At 37.7% G+C, this 20,781-nt stretch overlaps 3 protein-coding genes across 3 annotated transcripts; 1 reads left to right on the top strand and 2 right to left on the bottom strand.

The window, feature by feature from the left end:
• Positions 1-790: 790 nt before the first annotated feature.
• LOC145910982 (large ribosomal subunit protein eL21-like) lies at positions 791-3,422 on the bottom strand. The gene is made up of 5 exons (XM_082998210.1): positions 3,381-3,422; positions 3,079-3,238; positions 2,148-2,239; positions 1,240-1,390; positions 791-899 (listed from the first exon to the last, which is right to left on the bottom strand). Exons 2-5 carry the CDS (start codon positions 3,226-3,228, stop codon positions 810-812), a joined length of 483 nt encoding a protein of 160 aa, XP_082854336.1. The 5' UTR covers positions 3,229-3,238; positions 3,381-3,422; the 3' UTR covers positions 791-809.
• A 1,814-nt stretch (positions 3,423-5,236) lies between these two features.
• Positions 5,237-15,045, top strand: LOC145911880 (uncharacterized). Its single transcript, XM_082999321.1, has 24 exons — positions 5,237-5,949; positions 6,078-6,286; positions 7,301-7,420; positions 8,914-9,013; positions 9,198-9,731; positions 9,868-10,181; positions 10,258-10,569; positions 10,639-10,773; positions 11,210-11,317; positions 11,403-11,510; positions 11,572-11,697; positions 11,809-11,913; positions 11,997-12,141; positions 12,222-12,326; positions 12,397-12,557; positions 12,685-12,829; positions 12,891-12,985; positions 13,064-13,174; positions 13,231-13,411; positions 13,553-13,903; positions 13,972-14,076; positions 14,141-14,265; positions 14,371-14,531; positions 14,869-15,045. The coding sequence occupies exons 1-24, from the start codon at positions 5,237-5,239 to the stop codon at positions 15,043-15,045; spliced, it is 4,746 nt and encodes a 1,581-aa protein (XP_082855447.1).
• Positions 15,046-15,351: 306 nt separating this feature from the next.
• On the bottom strand, positions 15,352-16,990 carry LOC145911802 (COMM domain-containing protein 8-like). The gene is made up of 3 exons (XM_082999240.1): positions 15,927-16,990; positions 15,700-15,864; positions 15,352-15,634 (listed from the first exon to the last, which is right to left on the bottom strand). The coding sequence occupies exons 1-3, from the start codon at positions 15,978-15,980 to the stop codon at positions 15,611-15,613; spliced, it is 243 nt and encodes an 80-aa protein (XP_082855366.1). The 5' UTR covers positions 15,981-16,990; the 3' UTR covers positions 15,352-15,610.
• Positions 16,991-20,781: the final 3,791 nt, after the last annotated feature.

Genomic DNA, 20,781 nt, shown 5'->3' with positions numbered 1-20,781 from the left:
GTTCGCGACGGATTCGGGGCGTTATGCTCACATTATCTAGGGGTTCCGTAACTATACCTCAAAAAACAATCGTCAGGTTTTATACAGTGCGTAAGCAATAATCATAACGGAAGTGGTTTCGTCAGTTTTATAATACGTACATTTTACAATTACTCTTCTTTTGAATGGTTCTTACACTATACTTGTATCGTACGATACGATTTCAACGTTGTTTAAATTTTTTTTTAGTTTCGTTTACAAGCGTCTAATGTAAGAATTCATACTTGTCGCTATTGTTGGTATTGCTTGTAGTATTTTCAATGCTGATTACGTTCCAAAATGATGTGACATAACACAGGGGTCCGAGAAAAAACATGTTCACAAAATGGGGTCCGCGGCCAAAAAATTTTGGGAATTAATAATAACTTATTTTGCACTATAGTATCAGCGAACCATAGTTAATACAACTTGTTTAGAGCCTGTCAGCTGCAAGCTGCTGAGAATACCAAACTGTTTTTTCAATATAGACGTCATATAATCATTAACTTGGTCACATCAGATGAGATCTAGTTTCTGCAGAACCTATTACAAAATCAACGAATATAGGTGGTATAAGTTTCCTAAGTGGTGGGCATTTTTTTTAAAAGGTATCGATTTGAATTAGTTTCTATGTGTACAGAAAATTTAACTGCACTTTTACCAACTACTGGTGAGACAACCCAATAACCTAAACATTGTATGTAAAAAATGGCATTAACTACAACTCAACAACATTGCCATAAGCAGTGTCCTTCTTGTAAAGCAAACAGAATAATAGTAATTGCATTTATTTATGCAAGAAACCTCCATGGCACAGGCTCAACCAACTCTGGTTCAACACCCATTGAGCGTACAAAATGACCCTTGCGAGGTTGCTGGGGCTGCAAACAAAAAACAGTTTAGTAATTCAAACACATAGTAACAGTATGCATGTAAAGCATGAGCACAAGTAACAGTGATTTAAAAGTGAAAGAATTCATTAGGATACACCTATATCACTATTATTAATGTTACATGAAGTGTATACCGACTCTGTCAATGTATAACTTACAGTACAGTTTAATCAATAACCTCCTAAAATCTCCCAAAAACCATTTAATACCTATAAAAGAAAACACTTTTGTGGTAAACTGTAAAGGCATGCATTCTTTTGTGTGACCTGTTATCTTTGCACTGCTTGTAAGCTAAGCTAGAAAAATAACTTTTAAAATACAGTCTTACCTGTCGCTTCAACACACATGGTACACCAGTCGCTTTGGCTTGTGCTCTCTTTTTTTCATTTTCATGAACACGCTTGATGAAGGACAATCGAGACTTCGAGTGTTTAATGTGCTCTATTCGTACATTGATGCGTTTGGCAATGATGCGACCTCTGAAAATTTGATGTAAATTTGTAACAAAACAAAGAAAATCATATATACATATATATGCAGAAGCATAGGTATAAAGTTTTGCAATTCATCAGGGATGCGGCACGTAAAAATGCTAATTTCAGAAGGTCATTTGCATGCCGTAAAGTACAGGTTATAGTGCCTTCCAACATTACGAGTTTTTTTAGCTAGTGATGCAGCTGAAGGAAACATGCCAGTGTGCAGCAGAAGTAAATTATTCAAGCCTAAACTATTGATTTTAATGGACAATGTAGAGACATCATGTTTTAAACACAACAATATTATTGAGATTCGCATGACATTACTTGACATTTATTTTAGTAACATACAGCATGAACCCATTGGTTGTGTCACTACAGTAATACTTATGATGGTTAAATGGTAACCTTAAAAAATGCATGGTAAATTTTACACCAAATTATTTTTGAAAAAATGTTGGCCTTTGTGAGCAGAACGAATCTTTACACTACAGTTCATAAACTAAGCTGTCTGCAATAAATAATGTTTAAAGCTGTAATCTAAGGGCAAAAAATCATGCACACGGTACAGTAAACAGTGTTCATAATCAACACTAATTTAATGCAAACATTTGGCGTGCAGGATCAAATGTTCCAACGAGCTGGAATTGTCTTGCATCCCAGAGTTTGCCTATTCCTGCTCTGCACGGTTAGGAGCTAGGAGCTGACATAGCACACATATTTAAAAGTTACCTTCACTTTAACTATTATATTTACTTACTTCACTTGTTTGTTGACAATAATACCAACAGCATGTTTTGTGACATTAAATACACGGCCAGTCTTTCCATGATATGCTTTATGTGGCATGCCCTTAAAGTAAGAAAAATACATTTTTAAATTAGCAGCTATATATCATAAATTACTGTAAATTATTCTTTGGAACACTACATTGCATGGATTTTGAGCAGACTAAAATTTGTGTTTTTCATGGTTCCAACTTCTCTTCAACAATGGGTCTGACGTCACAATGCTGCAGGAAAAGAATGACTGAAATTCGTCACAATGATGCATTGGTTTAAATAGTAGTTATTTACTAGTAAGTTTTTGTTAGTGTGCACAAAAATTTCCTAAATTTTAATATCTTTTGCAGAACTTTTAAGAGTGACCTAGAGAATTAGGAGAACATGTTTATAATTTGATTTTGAGTCTTTTGTTTCATATGAGACAGTTAATGTGCACATCAATGCAATACAGGTACTAGACACACTAGTTGCGGTTCATTTCAAAGTTCTTTCTTAGCCTAAATGTAAATATTTGTATTTAGTGCTTGGTATATACTTATATTCTTTGACATTTTCTGCTTTGCCTAAACAAAAAAATGATTTATTCACACTAGTTTTATTGAAAAACCCTATCTAAACCAATGTATTTTCTGCCAATCTTTACCTGCAACATTGTGACATCAGACCCATTGTTGATGCAAAGTCGGAACCATGAATTCTTTCTTATCTGACCGGTCCCAAATATATGGGACTGATACCGAAATCAAACAATTTAAACTTGATATATTGCGGAGACATGCAATTAAAACCAAAAAAGAACCAATGTTTTAATAAAGTAGGCCGATGTAATTAAAGTGATATTTAAATTAGAACGATACTTTGCAATAGTTCTCATAAAGACATAAAAACATTTCGGGACAACAATACCTTCTGCACTGCACCATCTCCCTTGATGTCAACAATATCTCCCTTTTTATACACTGTCAGGTACTTAGTCAATCCAATTACTCCTCTTGTTCTGAACTTTTTTGAAAACATATAACGTGTACCACGCCGATACCCCTTTGTGTTCGTCATCTTGATAGGCCTGTATGATAAACACGTTATCAGGACTAGGGTACTACAAACTAGATGCTCAACTGCAAAAAGATAAGCTAAAAACGGTGTATGGACACCGTTGGTTGCAAATACGTTTAGATGATTCGTTGTAATTATATCAGCAACATTACCTGCTCAACTCTCCCCAGAAAGAACGTGTTAGTCACGTGACATCAAAACATTATTTTTTGTGCCACTAGTGGGCAAAAACATAACGTAAAAAAATTAGTGTAGTTTGTTGAGCGGGTAATTTAGTTCCGTAAAACTATATATAGCTTCCTCTCCTCGGCGCATTTGTTATTATTTTAACTTTCACCACAGATGAATCCCGCCAAAAAGTCAACCTGGTGCACGACTCATGTAGACTAGTCAAATACTAGGCCTATCAGTTTTATCATGGATAACCTGAATCAAATCCTAGGACGGTATAGTATTCTGTAACCATCAGATTCTCCACGCATTTTCACAATATCGTTCATGACTCTACAGTGAAGTTCATGTACGAACAAAACTAAACTCAAGCCAGCCTGTTAAAATGTGAATATATAACAATAAGAATCGCGATGATTTTTTAAATTTTTTAAGCACGGTATTAAAGTAGGATATAAGTGATCTTGTGCTCAGGACAGAACCAAAATGTATGAAAACGGAAACATTAACTCATTCATTGAAACTACTAAGTTTAAATCATCGCGTATAGTAAATTCATTTATGATTCGTAAAACGTATAGGACTATCGTGAAGATTTGTCTTATCTCGACACGCAGGTTTAACACATTTTCTTTGGTAGACAGGAAACTAATTGTCTGTCATGACCTACACAAATCGTAGTTCAATCGATCCGGTCTCGTGTCTTGTGCTTGTTGTGCTTGTGGGACGTGAAAGACGATTTGACCCAACGTGCGCCAGTGAAAGGAGCAAAATCAAATCATTACGCAGCTTTCCCGCGAGATGCGCGACCTACAAATTGGCTTCCAATTTGTCTCTAGACGGTTTACAAAGGCACGTGGGCTCCGCGGTTGCAGGTATTCTTGAAGACAGAAATTCGAGGGCGTTGTGTAAGATTAAAAATGACCAGTGTGAGATAAAGATGAACTATTAAAGGAGTAAATTTCGTTGTACAATTTAGTTCAGTGCATTTTTTCATTATTGTTCTTTTTACAAACGTAAAATCAGCGCCGTTTAGTAAAGGTGGAATCAGTGTTACGTCCAATATTAGCACATGCATGCTTAACTTGGTAATTTGTAATTGGCTGATTGTGCTCATGACAAGGTAAGCGCTTAAAAAATCGATGGATAGGAGTCCTGTAAAGAACACTGGCTGATGTAAAATAAAACTAATGCATGCTTTTCTTCCCAAAATGTGACGTAATAGAAAATGAATAATTAAGGAGATGGAAAACACCCACATCGATGTTAACTGCGTGCCGAGATTTATAAAATTCTCGTCCATTGACTTTTGAACCTAAGACCTTGTTTATTTGTAAATATATATTTTCAAGCGTCGTTTTTTTATGTTTAGTGCCCAAATAAATTGAGAATTTAAATAGCATAAAATAGAGCCTGCTGGTCATTAGCACACCTTAGTAACATTTACTGTTCACAATTGTATTGGGATTTTTTATCATTAGCTTTAAATCATTCTTATCCGCTATACTGTGAATGACAACGTACAAGTGTATTTACAATTCTACATGTAAAGTTATTATTTGAATGGTTATGTTGCTGCCAAGGAGTCTGACTGTGATAGGGTTTTGGCAATAGATCATTCATTAGACAGCGCTTTTTAGGGGGCCCCCTGAATGAGTTTATGGCCGCGACAGACGCCAAATTTACAAAAGACTAATCGATGTCATTTCGCTATCCTACAGACGGCGCCTTTGTGACATGACAAAGTTTTTCGTCGCGGTAACTTGATTTTCAATGATTTTATCTGACAAAAATGGCTGAAATGGACAATGCAGTCACAGTTTTACGGTTTGCCGATATGCAGCAATCAAGGAAGCAAAGAAAGCGATTTTCGGAAAACCGATGGTTTACGACAGAACCATTACCTCCACCACCGCCACCACCACCGCAAGATTCACCGGAAGGCCCTCTATTCGCCTTTTTCCGTTTGTCTTCAAGTCAACCCAACCTTTCTGAATTAGGGTATGAAGTTAACAGTTCAAGTACTAGAAAACCAGACGAAAGTAAGCCTATCGCATCGGAAAGCAACGCGTACATCGTGGCCGGGACAAGAACGGGAGAACGAACGTTGCACAATCAATCACACGCCCGTAATTTCGACAACCCGTTGGTTTCGAGAGAGCTGCAAGAAGAAAAAGGCAAATTATCGCCTGTTGTGAGAGGGGTGACACAAAAACAAATCCAAAACCTCAGTTGTGCAATTGTACCGACGCAAAACAGAGGAGACGATAAAATATTGGTAAATAGTTCAAAGCTTGAATCGACTGATTTTTATTTTCGACAAAAGGTACAGTCTAGCTTTAGAACACCACCAGCAAGAACAAACAACCCAGTGCTTGAAGAAAGCTTTGAGTTCGCGTTAACACCTGTTCAGAAAAGACCAACTTCTTTGTTTCGACCTGGTCAAGTTGCAACATTTTTTGAAGATTACAGGTTTTCAATTCCACAACCAAAACACTCAAAAGCCCAACTTGGATGCAAGGTTTTTGGTTTTCTTTGTAGAAAAAATTTGCCTACGTTTTTTTGTGTCAGTATTCCATGAACAAAACGATACGATAATTGCAGAAGTGCAAGATTTCATTGTAAATTTTTTGTTTTAAATTTGAAACTAAAGTCATTTACGTTCTGCAGCGTTTAAGTGAACGCAACATGACTGGCAATGCTCACGTGACAAATCATTATCAACGAAAACGTCGTCCACTCCCCCCAATTCCACAAGGTTCGGTACACAGCCGTGACGTCGGTGTGATGACTCCCGATGAGATGTTTGATATACATGCAGGCGACGCACATGGTAAAGACAGCGCCACAACCCCGAGTTTTTGTTCATCTGTAAACTCTTTGACAGGTTGGAAATTCGTGTTAAAATTTTTCATGATTTGCAGTGACGTATATAAAAGTTAATGCATTAATGGCATGATATTGTGGCTTGGCACTATAGGGTGTCTCGTGGCCAAAACTAGTCCACTACTTATCTATAACACACAAGGACTGAGGTTTATCCCCGCTTCGTTGATGTTGCTGATGCGTATGCACATTTTCATGCCAACAAAGTGCTCTTTTCACGAAAAATAGAGATTAGTTACGCGTGCTTACTCGTATCAGAACCAAGTCAAACAGTAAAACCCGCAGTGTACGTGATTATAATTAACGCCTGGCATTTAGGGAACGTTTCGTTGTTATTCGGCAAGACGACAAAACGTCGGACTGATTCGTTTTTCTTATGACGAAATAAACTATTACAATTATTTAGTTGGACAATATTTCCAGTATAGTTCAAAAGTATTGTTTTAAATCTGAAACAACAGCGCAATCATTTTTTATTCATGGAACAACACCAAAATGTTGGACAAACGTTGAATAATTGCATTTGTTTCAGTATGAAAAATTGTTTCGATTTGTTGGCTTGAAATCGATAAGATCATAAAATGGATGCAACGTGACTGATTTATTTGGTTTATCGATCATGGGAATTTTAAATGCCCCCCTCTTTGCAAAATTGGTCAAGCGATGTGGGTCAAATGGCTAAGATTTTTCTGGTAAAGTATTTCAATGCAAAGTTTTCCGTTATTTGCTGGTGGGGACAACAGTCGATATTATTTATTGTGTCCAATTGAATTGATTTGGAGTAAAGATATTTCCATGGATTCGGTGTTTTGATCTCGGTTCACCTTCTGTTTCAACACGTTGCATTATTACACCAGAAAACTTTGGTCATCTGATCGATTTTAACTTAAATTTGATGCCAGCAAAAGTTATGACATATAAGTCTTCAAAAGAAAACAAGTTCCTCAGCAAAACAATGTCAAAAATTTTAAAGTTCTCGAAAGAATTTACATTTTTTACTTATTTCGTTTTGAAGGCAAACCATTCGGTTCAAGGTCGCGGCGAAGAGCTACATCAAAGTGCAAAATTTTTCTTCTCGTGATACCAAGTTTAATAGCTCTGATATCAAGTACCCTGCTGGTTCTTTTCATGTTAGGTAAGTTCGTTCAACTGATATTCCTTTTTCTAAAAACAATCGACCATCGGGAACAACCTCTCTTGTATGTTTGCCGTTCCCATGACCTATCTCCACCTTGGAAGTGCAGTCTTTCGCATCAGCTTGTTTACTGAAAACTGCTTTTAAATATGTGGTTGTAATTGTGGGAATTTGGCAAGTTTGTCCTATTGAATTCCGAAAAAATGAAGTGTTTGCTATCCGATAGGTCGAAACACGAAGAAGTATATGCGGTGGCGTTGCTCTATACAAATAGTCTTTTCATGGCCCACAAAACATCCTATACACGGCACAATATTGACAAGCAAAATAAAGTTATGGGTTTCAGAACGGTGACATTAAATGATAAGGACAATACGCTCATATTGGTAAACTGTTGTGGTTCTACATTCGTTATATTTCAGAAAATCCTGTATTTATCAACTGATATTTTACTAACTTTAACCAACCGACATCTTAATTAGAATGGATTACAAGTAGACTTTCGCCTTGGTGCAACTCGATACTATAATCGTCACATCTGTGTGTGACATCATAATCACGTTTGCGAGTAGCGAATTTACGTGATTGAAGCGAACGGCGCACTAATCCATCATGGCAGGTGTTTGAGGTAAAAAGAGCGTCGTTTGCCCGTCAGTTCAAACCATTTTCCTGCTTTGTTTATTAACATTCCTCGACTTCACTTAACTGTGATTGATTGAATGTATCAACTTTTATCAAGTTCTTTATTTCGAAATTAATCGTTATGCAATATACCTAAGTTTATGTAGCATTCGTATTTTATATCTCACTCTGAGTAACAGTATAACACGGTCGTATTTGTTAACACAGTTTTGCTAAAATCTCACCTTTAATGGAGAAATAAGTGATTTCTTGATAAGGACGTTTTCTAAACTATATGTATAAGGTTGTTGAAATTAAAATGAAGTAAAACTTAAAACACAGAAATAAAGAAAAAAGGTAGCATGATTGCATAGTTGTTTCTAAATACATACTGACATTACCAGAGCTTTACTTGGTTAAAAATGAAGGCTTTTCCTCGTTTTTAATTCAAAGAACCAGGTATTCATGTATGGCATTACGCGCCACAAACACGTGATCGATAAGAAGTGCGCTCGCCCCATACTCGAACGATTCTTAATTCGATTTACGCAACAGAGCCTGTGAATTCTTAATCAGGGTCGGGTCGCAAACTTTGGCCAGCTCTGTCCGTGCAATCGATCGAACGCGTAATGGACTTTTGAATTTCTGTAATTACACACGAAAACAAACTGTGGAGCCGTCATAGATGCATGTTTAGTTATAACAAAACAAAAACTATCGATTGGTAGAAACAAGAAACTATTTGCTTTACTTCCACTGATACCCAGTCACAACATAACTGTGGCAATTGATAGTAAAATAATCTTTGCCTTAACCTACTTGGAACTAATTTTCCAGAATTGAAACAAACTCGTTTTTCATTGGTATTCAAGGGGTTTTTGGAACATCGGAGACAAAATACAAGGAGGATTACACAGTTTCACCAGCTCCTGGAAAAACAACCAATGTTCCTAAAATTGAGAAGGCTAAACGGTGAGGGCTATGTTGGCTATAGAAATTCCATGAGATCACTATTCACCAAACAAATTGGTTTGTGTGTTTAGAACATTTTTGACAATAATGAAAAGGTTTCACTTTCATTTAGACTAAAAATAGCTAAGTGGGTTGGCGATTAGGACAGTCCTCATGTAACTTGACATTTGATATTTTACGACAGCCCCGAGGATAGCGAACACAACGGAGACAATACTGAAATGCCCGAAATTGATACATCACAGCATGACACCAAAACGCCACAACCCCCCAACCGCACTGACCCTGCTGTGACCTTGGTAGTTAGTATTGGCGACGTTGTCAACGTAACTTTTACAAATACAGATCAAACTACCACAAAAATAAAGAAAAGAAATAAAAAAAAAATTAAGAAAACTCCCGGGCCATCAAACGCAACGCTCCAGCCCAGTGTAACATCGCAAGCGGACGTGCGAACGAACAAAAAGAAAGGAAGCCCAAATCGATCGCAGAAACGGAGGAAACGTCGTAAGAAAATGCGCATAGAAACTCGAACTGACATAAGGAAACAACAACGACTCACAGAAGACAGGTCTGGTTTGAATTTCTCAAAAAGTGCGAAGAAAGAAGTCATCTACCAAAAAATAGCAAAGAGTAATACGGGAACGTCATCCGAAATCGCTGTTGGAGATTTGGAATCTGGGGCAGGAAAGACAATTAGTGAACAGGGTCACGAAAGGTCAGAAGTTTAGTTTACAACCGTTCACAGGAAAAAAACATACAATTTTAAAACATAATAGCAAACAATAAGACTCTTTTTCATTGCTTAAAAAAATATTTCATAATTTCTAAATCGGGCATTTAAACTTTCACAGCGTTTACGAGGAATTTGGAAGTGGGGGCGGTGACCGCAAAACTTTTGTAAGCGATGATGAAGATTGGGAAAGTGAAGAAGAAAATTCAAAAGAAGCAAATTTCTGTTTGCCGATACTTGATCAAGTGTGTGACGCAGTTTTACCTTATCGTTTGACTTTTCAAAACAGTTCTAAGGAGGATTTAACCCGTTCTGTCCTGATATCACTGTTAACGGAAGTTCTGCGCAACCACTCAGCAACGTGCGATGGAGAATCTGGTTTGCTTTTTATGTGTGCACTGAAAAAACCTAAATGTAGTTTTCAACAAGAAAGAGGTATTATCACCACAGAAAAAAACTGAGAATAGTATTTTACTCTATCAATTGTCTTCAGATTCCATTGCTCGACCAGAATATCCGTGCAAAACCTGGTGCAGAAGCATAATGACATCATGTCTCGACGATGAGTCCTTGTCAGTAGTTCTTGCCCTCCAGCATGGTGACGTTGCGCTGGATGATGTCGGTACTAACTCTATTAAGCAACTGTCAGAAAAATTAAGGAGGACCCGTCGTTACAACTTGGTTCAAACGGAGAAAAGACCTGAACCCAACGCTTACCTAATATCCTACCTCTGCAAGGTTTTGTTAAATGAGGACGTCACAAACACATCGTCGCATCAATGTGTTGATTTGTCGACCATGGATCAATTCATGCAAAGTCAAGGTACTTGTCTACGCAACACATTTGTTGAAATTTTGTTAAATGTCAGCTATATTTATATTTAACATGAAGTTGTGACAAATGAGTCACTGGCCTCGGCGTGTGGTGATGGAGGTTTTCATTGTCCTGGAGGCGGCTGTTTGGATTCGAGATGGTTATGTGACGGAATAAACGATTGCGGCGCTATGGAGGACGAAAAAAACTGTGGTAAATGTCCAAATACCTATTTTGTACCATCTGAAAAACGCAAAGACCCCGAAAAATAGTGCTTGAATGGTCTATTCTATAGGGCAAAACATGCAAGTGATTGTGTTACCTTATATAAGATACTTTTATCATTGTGGTCTCGTATTTTAAATGGGGTTTATGTTATTTTTTTTATTTTGTTTTCTGTTCGAAAATTTCTTGCTTGTCTGTATTGCATAAAAACCTTCAAAAGTTGTTTCTCATTCAGATAATAACCAGACTAGTATTTTTTGAGTAGTTTAAATAATTTTTGGGTTCTGTTGATGAAATCCTTCGGCGTGGGAAAATAAAGCTATCTGCATTGATATCCTCTATAATTTTGCCCGTCTTCATACTTCCAGTGATATACAGTTTGTTGAAAGTTCATAGAATGATAATTTTACCTCTTTTCTTGCAGTTTGTTTATACAATGAATTTAAATGCTCTAGTGGGCAATGTGTGGAACAACCAAAACGATGTGATGGTTTTTATGACTGCGTTGATAGATCAGACGAAAAGAATTGTGGTAAGGCACTTGAAATTTTGTTCTTTGGCTAGGCAACGGGCATACTGGCAACAAGTATCCTTTGAAACAATAATTTTTTGAGTAGATTGTAATGGGGTTTTGAAATCTTGCGGAGGAGGCCAGTGTGTTTTAGCAGACTGGTGGTGTGATGGTGATCCCGACTGCATCAACGGAGTCGACGAGATTCATTGCGGTGAGATTAACAACCAAGTTAACATCCTCACTCGACTACTTTTTAACATTTCTCATTTTAGACTGTGCATCAAAAGGAATGAAATCATGTAACAACACATGTATTCCAACGCGATTTGTTTGCGATGGGGAGGAGGATTGTGAAGGGGGCAGCGACGAGATTAATTGTCAATATAAGCTCCACCAACGTATCACAAGCGCTTTCAGTACAAATCTAAATATTTTACTTGTCCTTACCATAACTTTAGTAGTTGGGTTCCATGGTAACGCGTGGCCACAAGTACTTTTTTGTTTTTCAGAATGCGGACCATGGGAAATACTTTGCGACGACAATTGTGTATCTGTGACAAAGCAATGTGATGGGAGGGTGGATTGTATGGATGGGAGCGATGAAGTGGGCTGTGGTAATTACAAAGAATTCACGTTTAAATTTAGATCCTTTTTACAGTCCAAATGATCGTACATGTTAATGCAAATTGTTTTAAAGCGAGTTGCGAAACAGTCATACTGGAGGTTTGCCAACCAACCCACTTTAACATAACAAACATACCAAACTTTTTTGGACATCTATCGCAATCTGAGAGCATTATGGGAATTGATTACGTCGTATTTACTTCTGGTGTTCATACAAGGTAGCCTATAGGCATAAGTATACTTAATTATACATATACTTGGAATCCAATCATCACTTCTTATGTTAATTTGTAAAAAGGTGCCACCCGTTACTAAGTAACCTGGGTTGTTCCCTTTTCGTTCCTCCCGCATCTGGTTGTTGTGGAAATTGCAATTCTTCATCCAACCATGTAACAAATGACAGGTAATTGTAGTATTTACCAATTAATAGTTGTTGCAGTGCATTTAATAGTGGTTTCCTGTTACTTGCATAGAGTACTTCCATGTCGGTCATTCTGTGAGGAAGTGAGGGCAGCCTGTTCACCAGTTATGCGCTCTGTCACCCTTTCGTGGCCAAAATATTTGGACTGCAACCACTTTCCTGTGAGGTCCGCAAGTGTTCCATGTTACGACCCGAGATCGATGCCCGGCGAAGGTAGACTTGATAAACTGATCATGGTCGTATATAAATTGGTCAGGCCATCAAATTTTTTTCTAGTTCGGGCCTAGTATGTTGCAACTCTGTGTTTGCGCAATAAAATGCTGTGGTGATTACTTTTAAGGTTTCTGTGCTGCTAACCAAATTCTCTGCAACTCTACGCAAAGTACAACAACTCGCTGCATAAGTGTGACATCACGATGTGATGGTATTAATCACTGTGAAGACGGATCTGACGAATCTGAATGCGACTGCAATTCTTTGGGGAGGTGAAAAAAAATCCACAGGTAGAGAATAGCGCACGTCACATTGTAACATCTTTATTCTTAGGTTCCAATGCAAGTCGACCAATAGTTGTATTTTGTCATCCTGGGTGTGCGATTCTCACAAAGATTGTCCGGATTCCTCCGACGAAGTAAATTGCGGTAAAAGTTTTACGTTGGATTTGCAACAACTCATTGTCATAACGCAAAAATGTTAACGTTTGGATTGTGGTTTAACAGATCGATGCAATGCTTCACAAAAGTCATGCACCGATCACACGTGCATAGCGAGCAACACATGGTGTGACGGAAAAGAGGACTGTTCCGATGGAAGTGATGAAACCAATTGCTGTAGGTTTTTCACATAAGTACTGAAAAAAATATACTGTTTTACTGTTGACTTTCAGTGCTGCTCGTGTCTCGACAACAGTGGCGGTTGCGACACGGAAATTTGGGTGAAGCTCCGCTTGGACGATCAGGTGGTTTATTGATCGGTTACAGTCGATTCACTTCCCAGTGGCATCCTATATGCGCAGATTCATGGAATGGGGCAGTTAGTCACCTAGCATGCAGCCAACTGGGCTTTAGGTAATTGTTTGGTTGTTTTGTTTTCCAAAACGTACTTTTTTTCGCTGTGAGTTTTTAAAACGGACATGAATTTTAGTGCATTAAAGTATAGAGTTAGTTAATGGGACCATAGCTTGTTTGCGCTGAAACCTATTTGTGTAGCGAAGCATTGTCATATTCCCCAACCCATCTCCGCCGACGCTCTCGTCACGGTTCAATGATGATATCAAACAATCGCCGTATCCGAACAGTTCAAGAAACCTTTTCGGGAAAAAGAACTGCTTGCAAACACAGAACGTACGTCCACATCAAATGCAAACCAAAACAATGCGGAAAGCGACGAGATGTTACGAGCAAAGGTGTTAAGGTCCCACGCATACTTGGTGGTAGAATTTCACGTGACAATGAGTGGCCATGGCTTGCTTCGTTGACGCTGCCTGGGATGGTCCACGTATGTGGGGCGACTCTTGTGCACTTAAACTGGCTGATATCGGCCGCACATTGCTTTCAGGAGTAAGTTTCAGTCAAAAGTTAAAATCATTTTCCAAACATATTACTTAACATATCGTTTTCGTGCAAAGGAGAATGAATGTGAAAATTTGGCAAGCTAGAATGGACACAACAGGCCGCAACTCTCTACATCTTTCCACTGCATTTAATGTCACAAAAATCGTTATTCATCCCAGGTACTTCCGAACGCTTTAAAACTCCCACTGCAATATATAAGTAGATACTTTTCTGTACATGCAGGTACCATTCCCAAGCAGTCGATTTTGACATTGCTTTGGTAAAGTTATCCCAAAGAGTACCCATATCTATGCCACTTTGCCTTCCGACCTACAAGTTCCACGCCGGTTCCTTTTGCATTATAGCAGGTATGGGTAGGGGGCTATAGGAGCAAATTTTGTAGTCCGTTTTTTAAACACACGCGCATTGGTGTACCATAACTGGTTTGTTCATTGAATGTAATACAAACGCAGGTTGGGGAATTAGCAGCCGAACTCAGAAAGGTGCACAAAAACTACACGAGGGTTCTGTTCACGTCATTGAGCGAACTACATGCCAACGATATTATCCCAATCACGTAATTACAAACAGAATGATCTGCGCTGGAAAAGTTGGAATTGTTGATGCATGCAGCGTAAGTATGTTGCGTGCTTTTTATAAGATGATTCCATGATGTTACCTACATATGAAAAATGTATTTCCATTATGCTTATTTGAGATTTTGTGTATCCATGGTTTGCAACGCCAAAGCCTTCAGTCATGATGCAGGTCTACTGCCTTATACTGCAGTTTTTATGCGAGCGTTGTTTGACATCCAACATATCACGGTTACTTGTTTGTGTGCAAAAATAAAAAAAAAAATTTGCCACTTGTGTCCGTTCCACAAAGTTGTAAAAGATATTTCTTATCTTTACTAAATTCATACATTATGTGGCGCATTTGCGTTTATTGATTAGGAGATATTGTTGCAGGGCGACAGTGGAGGCCCCTTGATGTGTTGGCATCCACAAACCCAACGATGGCAACTTGCTGGGATAACAAGCTGGGGTTCGTCGTGCAAACCTCACAGTGCACCGGGAGTTTACACCGATGTCAGCTACTTTAACAAATGGACAGAGAGGACGATTGGGTTGGAAGCGTATGGGTGATAACACAACTAACGCCCAGAGGAATTCTTTCAGAAGTTTATGAAGTGTGGTCGAACTTGTACTTTAAAGCGGCTTGTCGGTGAACGAACCTTTCTTCAAGTGTGGTTTTAGTGTTGGTAAACGTTTCTTTGCGCATTTCTTTTGTCATCTCGTCATGCAACCAGAACTTGATTTTCGTGTTTGACCCCATATTAACTTTTTGCAAGTGCATTTTTGTGTTACATGTTATTTGAACTTACTTAGTGCTTTAAATACCTTTTCATTGATTAAAATTCACAGAATACGAAAAGCATCAACATTTCCAAGAGGAGTATAACAACACTTGTATTGCACTAATGGCAATTCACAATTTACTAGAACAGTGCTTAGTGGAACAAACACAAAAGTATCAACAAACAACATTTTCGGGAAAGAACCATATTGTTCCTTTTGTAAGAAACAAAAAATGCCTGCTGCTAAAAAAGTTCTAATTGCTAATCTGCCACAAAAAAACAAGTTTTTGTCATCTGACACAATTACAAAATAAAACTATTGGCAAAAAAACCTGAACAACACTTGGGTTCTGTCAAAATTTTGCATGTTCCAGGGCCTAAAAACATGTTGACAAACTATTATTCCTCAACAAATATAAAAAGATTAAAGAAGGAAAAATACCTGTGCAGCTTCTTCCAATTTATTTATGAGTAATTCGAGTTCATCAGTATTCATTTCAACTGGTGCCACTAATGTTGGTTGATTTGCAGAGGTTGTTGTGATGTCAAAGTCAACATTTACCATTGGTTGATGAATTGTAGCAAGTTTGTCACTGGACAGCGACAGCTATTTAACACAGTTTTTTATATTTATTGTAGAGATTAAAAAACAAAGAAATACAAACCAACATTTAAATGCCAATCAAAGTCACTTAATCGACCACTGGTCTTTTTTACATCCATGTCACAAGATAGCCTTCATTGACAACAGAAAACATTACTTCAATACACAGCCTATGGTTTTCCATGTGAATGAAAACAGAAATTTAATTAACATACCAAACTTATAACTTCTGTTTTTGATGTAATATTGTTTGTGCTATTAATTGCTACAGTTATTTTCTTTAAATAAAAACAGGTCTTTTTTGTCCAGTAACCATATTAAAAAAAGGATTTCTGTATTACATCTAGTTAATAACTAAATGCATGAAATACAGATTGCTATACAAACGCCAATTTGTTCCGTTACCACAAAACTACTATTGGCAACCCCAAGTGGGGTCGCAACCATAGTTTGCGAAGCCTTGAATTCGAGTAGGCCTACAGTACTTATTATTCTTAGATAGTATTGTCTGCCTGTAATTGTTCTAGGTAATTTGGAAAATTATTGTAATATTTGCATGCTAGCATTTTAGGGTATTTCATTTCAGCACTTGTAAACAGTAAAAAATGTTCTATAAGTTTAAATATAAGTTAATCATTAGGGTAATGGAAACAGGATTTTTCATGGTTTGTGTAGTTAAAAGTTGAACTGTGTCTGTTTGGTTTTAGGTAATGATGTAGTAAAGTTAAGCTGCATAAATGCTGAGCAATATTCACAATCTGTCAAACCCCGTCCATTTTTAGTATCTAAACCTTTAAGAAAGTCAATATTAATTTGTTATTCTTCAATCTTGATGTAACCGCAATACTGCAAAACTTTTTCTGTTTGCAGCACACTAACAAAAAAAAATTAACAGCACTTTGTACATAAACAAAATTGTTTGAATATATTGCTTGCTTGTGCACTGCTTTTATAAGAGACAGACTATGAAACCACTTTATTAGCACGAGCTTTAGCGAAATTGATCTCGCTTCTTGAGGTGCAGCAAATAACATGTCAAATTGTTTGAGACATTTGATTCTGCTTTTATTGCGATGGGTGTGCTTGTTTTATAATATTTACAGACTAAAACAAATGCTTTCCTGTTAGCCTAACTCAACGCACAAGTCAACATGGTTCAATGTGGACGTCTTGTTTAAAAACTACTACATTACAATTTACAATCCCATACAATTATAACGTGACAATCAACCTTACCACCATACTACCTGCTGTACATCGGCAAGGCAAATACAGTATTATTACCAGTTATTAAATGCAGCGATGTTTAGTAATCTTTATCGCTACATATTTTGTTCTCTTTTTTCACCAAAGAGACGCTAGTCGACAAAACTTTTTTTCCAGTCGACAAAACTTCAAACGCACATAACTCTGCTGTTTCTCAATGGATTCCAATAATTTTTTTGGCAAGATTCATATATTGACACAAAATTTATGGAAATGTAAAAAGAAATATTAATTTCGAACGAATTTTGTAACGTATATTAATATGCATGGTCATAAATCCGCTATAACTTTTTTCATAGGTCGACAGGAAAGATAATTCTACCACTGTTGGAAAGCTCTTTAAAATCCCTTTACAGCGATACCTAACTTGTGCGCGATTTCATGGGGGAAATATGTTTCTCGACCGAATATTAAATATTACCGTCATAACAAAAATCAGTCTTTTGCTTGTGACTTTGGCTACAGTTCAACAGGAAAGACAATTCTACTACCATTGCAAAGCTTGCACAAATACCTTTCCAACGACACCAAACTTGTCTTCTCATTCACGGGGGCTATATGTTTACCGGGCGAATATTGTTCATAACCTCGCCCCCAAAAAAACAGTTTTTCGCTCATAACTTTTTTTCTAGCCACAGCAGGAAAAATAATTTCACCACCATTGCAAAGCTCATTGAAAAACCTTTCCAACGATACCAAACTTGTCTTCTCATTAGTGGGGGAAATATGTTTACCGACCGAATATTAATTATGACCGTCATAAAAAAATCAATCTTTCACTTGTAACTTTGGCTACAGTTCGACAGGAAAGACAATTCTACCACCATCATTATGTTTGTGTAATATGTATAAAAGTATTTTATTTCTTGCAAAAATATTTATATAACTTGTGTGTAGCAAAGTTGTTTTTGAAGCACGTACTTTTTCGCTTGCACCTTTCACTCAGCAAGGATGCCAGCGATGTCGGCAACGTGAGTGATCGGCCTCATTACCCGCAGACTTGAGCGGCCGCGCATCTGATCGGAGGTGAAAAGGCTCAAAGTCGTGCGGCAAATGTTCCAATCAGAGTTAATCAACTATTTTTTTGTTTTTTTAAAAAACTCTATATAAACCTAGGCAAAATGCTGCTTCGATCCATTTCGTTTTTACAACGAAGTACTGCCAAAGTTTACAGCAATATTCTTTGCAAGTTTTCGAAAAAGTTTTGAAATGTCTTCTTCCATGTTCAGTGGTTTTAAGATCGTCTGCAGCCAGAGAAAGGTATGTGATATGCTTAATCTTTTGTTGATAAATTGTTGCGGTTGCTGACGTTGGATCGTTTTACAGTCTTATGGAGTCGAGAGGTACAAAACGGGTATCTCTGGCAAGCAGACAAAGTGGAGGATTCCGGAGAAGAGTGTTCGGAATCGGTTGCTGTTCCTCTCGGACAGCAACGCCAGGCGGTTTGTATCTCCGTATACAGTTAAACCAAGCGATGACTTTTGTTTAGACTTTGCGGCTCTGAGTATGCACGGAGGAAGGATTGACCACGCGTTCGTTGAGTTATCCAACACTCCCATTGTTGAGGATGTCGAAGCTGTCGTCGTAATTGCCCTGTGGAGCAGTTTGTTGTTGGGGGATTTAGGTCGGCACGGAAAGAGCACTGCGTACAACACTTACACAATTTTTTTTTTACGTTGGGAATGGTATGATTATAATACACAAAATATTGTGCAAGCTTTGCAATGGTGGTAGAATTGTCTTGTAGCCAAAGTTACAAGTGAAAGATTGATTTTTTTATGACGGTCATAATTAATATTCGGTCGGTAAACATATTTCCCCCACTAATGAGAAGACAAGTTTGGTATCGTTGGAAAGGTTTTTCAATGAGCTTTGCAATGGTGGTGAAATTATTTTTCCTGCTGTGGCTAGAAAAAAAGTTATGAGCGAAAAACTGTTTTTTTGGGGGCGAGGTTATGAACAATATTCGCCCGGTAAACATATAGCCCCCGTGAATGAGAAGACAAGTTTGGTGTCGTTGGAAAGGTATTTGTGCAAGCTTTGCAATGGTAGTAGAATTGTCTTTCCTGTTGAACTGTAGCCAAAGTCACAAGCAAAAGACTGATTTTTGTTATGACGGTAATATTTAATATTCGGTCGAGAAACATATTTCCCCCATGAAATCGCGCACAAGTTAGGTATCGCTGTAAAGGGATTTTAAAGAGCTTTCCAACAGTGGTAGAATTATCTTTCCTGTCGACCTATGAAAAAAGTTATAGCGGATTTATGACCATGCATATTAATATACGTTACAAAATTCGTTCGAAATTAATATTTCTTTTTACATTTCCATAAATTTTGTGTCAATATATGAATCTTGCCAAAAAAATTATTGGAATCCATTGAGAAACAGCAGAGTTATGTGCGTTTGAAGTTTTGTCGACTGGAAAAAAAGTTTTGTCGACTAGCGTCTCTTTGGTATCATAATCTTCTTTATGTTTTGAATTCGTTGGAAACGGGTGAAGTACGAATGGAGAATCACATACGCACCGCGGCACCGCACCGACTACATTCAAGATTGCATTCACGAATTTCACCCTGTCACTGACGCAGTTTTCTTCGATTGTTATTGCAACCAATTACGCAACATCCAAGTCCTGACATTCAGTTTAGAATCAAAGCCGTATGAGAAACAAAATAAGTGATTATTTCCAAAACTTCCTATAACACAAAACAGCATTTCGCTCGCGTAGCACAACTTGACCTCTGACCCCGAGCTGACACTAGAGGCGCTGTTTTGGTGCAAATCATGTATAAACTTCATTTTTTGGCATTTAAGTCAAATATAAATTCAATCTAATTTTTGTTTGATAAATTAAAGTATTTCGCAAAGAAACAATAAAAATATTTTTTTGCCGCAGATGCGTCACGATTGAAAGAACGTGCGTACTTTCCGTGTTCACGCTGCTGATCTCTATAGAACCATAAAGAGGCATATTGCAAAGTCCCACTTTGCTATGTGTGATAATGCGTAACGTGTGATAATCTCGAGATCAGTGGATTTATAAAGTTTTTGACCAGACAGCGCTAGTTATGGGGTACAAAGGCTCCAGTACATTAATGCAGTTGTCGGCGCAGAGGTTTTGAATTCCACCAATCTGTTAACTTTACAACAAAAGAACCGTCATAAGTTTTGCTGTGTTTATTCGCTTGATGCAAGTCTTTTATTTTTATATGTAGGGCCTACGCACGTGAAGGTTTATATATTTTATGTATAACACGTTTTCGTTCTGCGATCCATTTTACAGCCAACAGTTCAATATGGAATGAAGGATTCCAGCAGATAGGTACATTTTTGATCCTTTGGGGCATTTGATTCCCCCCGTCCTTTAAACATTATTTGGGGTAAAAGAGAAACAAAAATGCAATTTGATTTTGCAGAAAAATGAATCGTTAAAGTATCCTGTGTATTGTGGTTTTATTCAGACCCAGCAACGGTCATTGGGAAGCAAGCGGAACAGTCGGCGGGTGAGACAGTACACAGCAAGGACATGTTAAGCCCTCTGGAAGATCTTGTGACCTACAGGGGTTATAAACAGCCCTAGGGGATTACATGGGCAATTTTCAGCAACTAATTTTGGTGTTATTGAGTAGAGGAGAGATGGGCCCTGCATA

The sequence above is a fragment of the Ascidia mentula genome, chromosome 8 (genome assembly GCF_947561715.1).
Source record: "Ascidia mentula chromosome 8, kaAscMent1.1, whole genome shotgun sequence".
Taxonomy (NCBI): Eukaryota; Metazoa; Chordata; class Ascidiacea; order Phlebobranchia; family Ascidiidae; genus Ascidia; species Ascidia mentula.
The sequence above is the reverse complement of the archived record's forward strand: the minus strand, read 5'-3'. Positions and strand labels throughout refer to the sequence as shown.

Coding starts and splice junctions, on each gene's coding strand:
- LOC145910982 (XM_082998210.1), bottom strand. CDS start 3,228: ATGACGAACACAAAGGGGTATCGGCGTGGTACACGTTATATGTTTTCA. Junction 2,240..3,078: donor GAGATGGTGCAGTGCAGAAG/GTATTGTTGTCC, acceptor TCTTACTTTAAG/GGCATGCCACATAAAGCATA. Junction 900..1,239: donor CATGTGTGTTGAAGCGACAG/GTAAGACTGTAT, acceptor TTTTGTTTGCAG/CCCCAGCAACCTCGCAAGGG.
- LOC145911880 (XM_082999321.1), top strand. CDS start 5,237: ATGCAGCAATCAAGGAAGCAAAGAAAGCGATTTTCGGAAAACCGATGG. Junction 7,421..8,913: donor GCTGGTTCTTTTCATGTTAG/GTAAGTTCGTTC, acceptor TTGGTATTCAAG/GGGTTTTTGGAACATCGGAG. Junction 10,182..10,257: donor TAGTTTTCAACAAGAAAGAG/GTATTATCACCA, acceptor TTGCTCGACCAG/AATATCCGTGCAAAACCTGG.
- LOC145911802 (XM_082999240.1), bottom strand. CDS start 15,980: ATGGATGTAAAAAAGACCAGTGGTCGATTAAGTGACTTTGATTGGCAT. Junction 15,865..15,926: donor ACTTTGATTGGCATTTAAAT/GTTGGTTTGTAT, acceptor TGTGTTAAATAG/CTGTCGCTGTCCAGTGACAA. Junction 15,635..15,699: donor AATTGGAAGAAGCTGCACAG/GTATTTTTCCTT, acceptor ACATGTTTTTAG/GCCCTGGAACATGCAAAATT.